The 5,682-nt window shown below is 40.8% G+C and overlaps 1 protein-coding gene across 1 annotated transcript; it reads left to right on the top strand.

The window, feature by feature from the left end:
- Positions 1-555: 555 nt before the first annotated feature.
- Positions 556-4,815, top strand: LOC108647711 (vomeronasal type-2 receptor 26-like; the record flags this gene model as incomplete). Its single annotated transcript, XM_031901896.1, has 3 exons — positions 556-1,258; positions 1,424-1,547; positions 3,953-4,815. Coding segments are annotated over exons 1-3 (1,221 nt in total), but the record flags the coding sequence as incomplete, so codon positions are not given.
- Positions 4,816-5,682: the final 867 nt, after the last annotated feature.

Here is a 5,682-nt window from a genome sequence, read left to right as displayed (position 1 = left end):
ATGGGGTGTATGGCAGGGTAGTAAGGAGAAATCCACTGCTCATCCCCATAAATATTGCTGATCGTCTACAGTTTGTTAAAGGTCATGTGGACAAGCCAGAATTATATGAGAAGAAAGTTTTGTGGATGGATGAAGCTAAAATAGAATTTTTTGGCTTCATTGAAGGATGTAACACTTGGAGAAAGAAAAACACTGCAATTTATCTGTTAAACATGCTGGTGGGAGTGTTCTGGTTTGGCCTATTTTGCTGCATCTGGGCCTGGACAGCTTGCCAACATTGATGGAACAATGAATTCTGAACTATACCAGAGAATACTAAGGATAAATGTCAAGACATCTCTCTGGAAACTGAATCTCAAGATACAGTGGGTCATGCAGCAAGATAACAATCCTATACACACAAGTCATTCTATCAAAGAATAGTTAAAGAAGAATAAAGTGAATGTTCTGGAATGGACAAGTCAAGACCTTAATCCAATTGAAATGTTGTGGAAAGACCTAAATCAAGCAGGTTATGAGAGAAAACCCACCAACGTCCAAGAGCTGAAGCTGTTCGGTATGGGGGGGATGGGCTAAAACTCAACTCCGAGTTGATGTGTAGGACTGATCAACAGTCACTGCAAACGTTTAGTTGCAGTTATTGCTCCACAAGGGGGTCACACCAAATACTGAGAGCTCCATTCACTTTCTTTTGCCACACTCAGATCTTATTGGATCATTTTTTGCTATAAATACACGGCCAAATATAATCATTCTTGCTTCATTTGTTTAACTAGGTTTTCTTCATCTACTTTTAGGATTTGTTGATTCTCTTATTGAGCTGATGCACCGCCTCCCATTTGGCTCAAGCGCTAATCTTCCCCCAACTGTAATTCTCCTCTGGAACCCACACAGTCCCACTCGCTGGACAAACACAAGTGTTCAGGACAGTAAAATCATGGTCCTTAGAGCTCCATTTTCTGAAAAATTTTCCTAAAAGGTTGTTTGAACCAAACACTGAAAATGTTCTGCCGTGTCTGTTTCTATGCAGATAAATACATTTGTACGGAATGTGACTTTCAGAACTCCTTCCGGTGACACCATATTGTTCAATGACAAAGGGGACCCCCCGGCGCAGTTTGATGTTATGAAGCTGTCACTGTTACCAGATGGTCGGGTTGCAAAAGAAAAAGTTGGAAGTTTCCATGTATTGAGTGACGGCACCAAACTCCTTCATATAAATAGCAGCGCTGATCTGTGGGGCCCTTACTATAAAGAGGTAATAATAGGAACAGCACCATTTGCTTCCAAAGCTATTTCCCAGCATGCACTGTGTGTGGGTTTCAGTGTATGTGTGTGTGAGACAAGGGCAAGTTATATATTTACCCCAAACATACTGGGCACATCTCAATACTTCATACATCTTTTTACCCTACAAATACAGATGCCACAATCTCTGTGCAATGAACCCTGTGCCCCAGGATACAGGAAAGCTAAAATAGAAGGGAAGCCATCTTGTTGCTATGACTGTGCCAAGTGTGCCGATGGGGAAATGTCCAATACAACAGGTAAGTGGCACTCACAGGCACCTAAAGGGAAGACATAGGAAGACTGATGCCTTTCTGGCTTTAGTTTCTATTAACTCTCAAATACAGGGCTGTATTAATTCTTAGATATGGAGAGAAACACATTTTAAATACTGTTAAATTATAATACCCCGGGTCCAGACTTGAAATGGAGAAATTCTGGTATTTGCCAGAGGGCACTTTTTATTGGGCTTTCCAAAGACTTTTATCATGAATTCTGTCTGTTACTTTTATTTAACAAGATTTTCCTTACCTTGATGCACATATTATCACTCACAGGGATTCCCCCACGGCCATGTTCCATCAGAGGGGCATCTGCAAAGGTGTAAGTGCCACCCCTGCCCCACTATAATGTTTTGTAAGTTGGATGGGAATTAAACTAACTTCACATCTGTATCAGGAACACTGGAAAGGGCACAAAAACTTAAGAGACAACATATTATCTATATTATATCACCAGTCATTAATAGCATTTGTTTCTGTATCTGGGCTTTTCCCAAAATTCATTAGGTGAAGAGATGTTTCTGGTCAGGGAACCATTGTCCCATGTTGCCCAAATGCCAAATGTGTAGTTGGATTCACAGACACGGAGCCTTGGGGTAATGCCCCATGTGAGATGCAGACTGGGATAATCCATTAGATGGAATCTTGGGTAGGGGGAGCTTAAACAAGAAAGCAATATCCCAATATTAAACTTTCAACTATATGATTATAAAAAAGAAAGGAGAGGTCTGGGAAAATAGGTACAATGGTTACCAAATCTAGATATGGAGGATGTCCTGCAAGCACTGCGCCGATGTATAAAAGAACTCTCTATCCCTTCTTACAGAGAAATTTTCCTAAAAAAATGTTCACTGTTCCTATTATTCTCCTCTAAAACTATACAAGTTACAACTATGGCAACATAGCAAATGCCCCAAATGCAATCAAATCAGAGCGGATATATATCATGCCCTTTGGAACTGCCCAACAAATCAAGAGTGAAGTCAGAGATTATTCTAATGATAACCTCCTCAGCAACACCCCAATCTCCCCGGAATGGGCTACTCTCGGCCTAACGACAACATTCCCCTCCAAACTTACTAAAGGCAGTACAAGGCTACTGATAATAAACCTTGATCAAGCCACAACCTCCCTCTATTTCTCTTTTCATGTCAAAACTATCCCATCAGTTCACAATGGATTGGATAGAGAAGCCTCCATTCAAAAGGAAAAGCGAGTTAAAAAAATTCTTTAAAACATGGGAAAGCTATAAAGCAACAAGCCCTATGCCAATGTCGGCGCAGGGCTTCCAGGAGACTCCTTGGCATAATGAAAGAATGATCCGGCAAGATCCTCCAACTGACAGAGAATAAATATTTATAACCGACTGATAAAACAAATACAATAACAATAATACCGTGTCGTAGGAAAAGAAACGATCAGACTGAACTTCAATCACTTCAAAAACTTTATTGAGAGCTGTTTGTAACGTAGTTTGACTGACTATTTCCCATGCACCAATAAAAAAAGTATTTTTTTTTTTTTTTTAAAAAAAAAGAAAAATAATCTTCAGCTTCTTTTATTTTTGGACAGAGGGAACTATTGATAAGAACAGCTTCCAGAAGTTAAACCCAATAACTTGTTTAGGGCCTGGGTAATCATAAACCCTCAGCACCGACTCTCATTGAATTACACTGAGTAGCTGAAGCCCCTCTTCATCATGGCAGCTCCAAATGGGATCAATGCCTTTATCCAAAAAGAACATATTCCCCAACAATCCATTATAGAAGCCTGGGATATAGATTAGTGTGTGGGAGATGCAGGTTGGCAGTTTGTTAGCAAATACAGAGCTAAAGATGCGCCTAAATACAGAAAACTAACAATACGAGTCTAACCAGAGAGTCCTACACTCCCCTGAGCTCTATGTATCACTCACTCAGCAGAAGGTTCTGGAGATACAAACACCGGCCCTAACGGCAGGCACCATACAGTAAATCTTTAGTTGTGGTATTAGGTGATCCAACATCAAGAAACATAATATACAAAAAGCTCAGAAGTACAGGAAGCTCATCTCCAATTGACTCCAAGTTCTCCGACACGGAAATCTTGAATTCAAAATGTGGCTTGACTTTGCCTAGGGATCCCATTGATAGTTTTACACCCGAGTTTTCAGATTTATTTGCACTTAATAAATATCAGACATTTGAATGTTTGAACCATAATTCAAATTGTATTCTGAAGCGCTGAAAAGCTAAAATCATGAAATAATCAAAGAAGGGGAGAAACCCCCAATCCAGTTTACACTTCTGTCTGTTCTACATTCACTTTGTGTTCTCAGATTTGTATTTTAAAAAGAACATTCAAAGGATATTTCTCTATACATTTATTTTTTTATTATATTTCAGATGCTCTCAGCTGCTTCAGATGCTCTGAATATGAGAAGTCTAATAAGCAGAGAACTGGCTGTGTCCCTAAAGAGATAAACTACCTCTCCTATACAGATACCCTGGGGGCCAGTTTAACTTCTATTGCTTTGGTTCTCTTCATCACAACTTCTGTAGTTTTGGGAATCTTTGTGAGATATTGGGAGACTCCTATTGTGAGAGCCAATAACCAAAATCTCAGCTTCCTCCTCCTCATCTCTCTCATGTTGTGTTTCCTCTGCACTTTATTATTCATTGGGCGCCCAACTCAGATATGTTGTCTCCTCCGACAAGTAACATTTGGGATTGTATTTACTATTTCTGTTTCTTCTGTGTTGGCTAAAACTCTCACAGTTATTATTGCCTTCAATGCCACAAAGCCTGGGAGCAAGCTGAAGAAGTATGTAGGAACCCAACTGGCCATTGTATTAGTCACTGTATGTTGTTTGGGTGAGATTGTAATCTCTGCTGTATGGTTGGCCTCCAATCCCCCATTTCCAAAGGCTGATACTCTCTCTGACCCAGACTATATTATTCTCCTGTGCAATGAAGGGTCAGGCTTTTTCTTCTTCTGTATAATTGGATATATAGGAACGTTGGCCCTACTAAGTTTCATTGCTGCATTTCTAGCCAAGGATTTCCCTGACCGATTTAATGAGGCTAAAAACATCACTTTCAGTATGTTGGGGTTCTGTAGCGTGTGGGGGGCATTTGTCCCTGCATACCTGAGCAGTAAGGGCAGTAGAATGGTGGCAGTTGAGATATTTGCCATCTTATCCTCCAGTGCCGGGTTATTGGCCTGTATATTTGTTCCTAAATGTTACATTATATTTTTTAGACCTGAACAGAACAGAAGGAAAATGTAAAATTTATTGTTATACTTTGTATTTATCTATTATTTTAATAACCCCGTTTGTATTAATCTATTCTACCGTACAGCGCTGTGTACATAAGCAGCACTTTATAAATAAAGATATACATACATAGACTTCCTTAATTGCTTGTTACCGGACAAAAGCCACTGTTGTACCTAATTTGCCCATAGGTAGGCCACTCCCTTTCATACTTACTCTAGTGTTAGCAAAGGGGCGGATCTTCCTTCTTGGCCTTCAGCAGTTGACCTGTGTGAATGAGCTCTAGGATGCCCGGGATACACACGGCCCAGAAGTGTTCTGTCCCAAGAGAAACCCTTAGAGAAGTTGGGGAGCAGAGACTCCATGAACAAGATTATCTAGAACAGGTTATTTCTGTAAAAGCGCTTTCTAGGAAAGTGAGTCAGTCACTACTTGGCTAGAAAGAGCAGCTTCTTGGCTCCAACCAGGAGAGGAGCACTGCCCAGACGAGGCTGCTACACCAGTCACCACCTAAGAAGCCATGGGCCAATGCTCAAATTGCTCCCATAAGTGCTGGGTGGGACCTCTAACTGCAAAGGAGGAAGTTACAACACCCCAGCCTTCTTGTTTTACCCCCTACAGAGGCACCTACTTCACAGACATGGGAACCTGCAGCTGTAGTTTTTCCCCGGGTGTCATCACCCATTCCAGTCTATCCTTAAATGGCTCAGTTGGGGTTGGGGAGGCCCAAGCTGCAAGGAAGGCTGAGGTGGACATTCCCACATTAAAGGACAATGAAAGGTTAATATTAAGTAAATCTAAGTCTAAAGGCACCTTTTTTATAGTAGTTACTGCAAATTGCAAGATCCCTGGTCGCTT

Source organism: Xenopus tropicalis, chromosome 5, assembly GCF_000004195.4.
Source record: "Xenopus tropicalis strain Nigerian chromosome 5, UCB_Xtro_10.0, whole genome shotgun sequence".
NCBI classification, from domain to species: Eukaryota; Metazoa; Chordata; class Amphibia; order Anura; family Pipidae; genus Xenopus; species Xenopus tropicalis.
The sequence above is the reverse complement of the archived record's forward strand: the minus strand, read 5'-3'. Positions and strand labels throughout refer to the sequence as shown.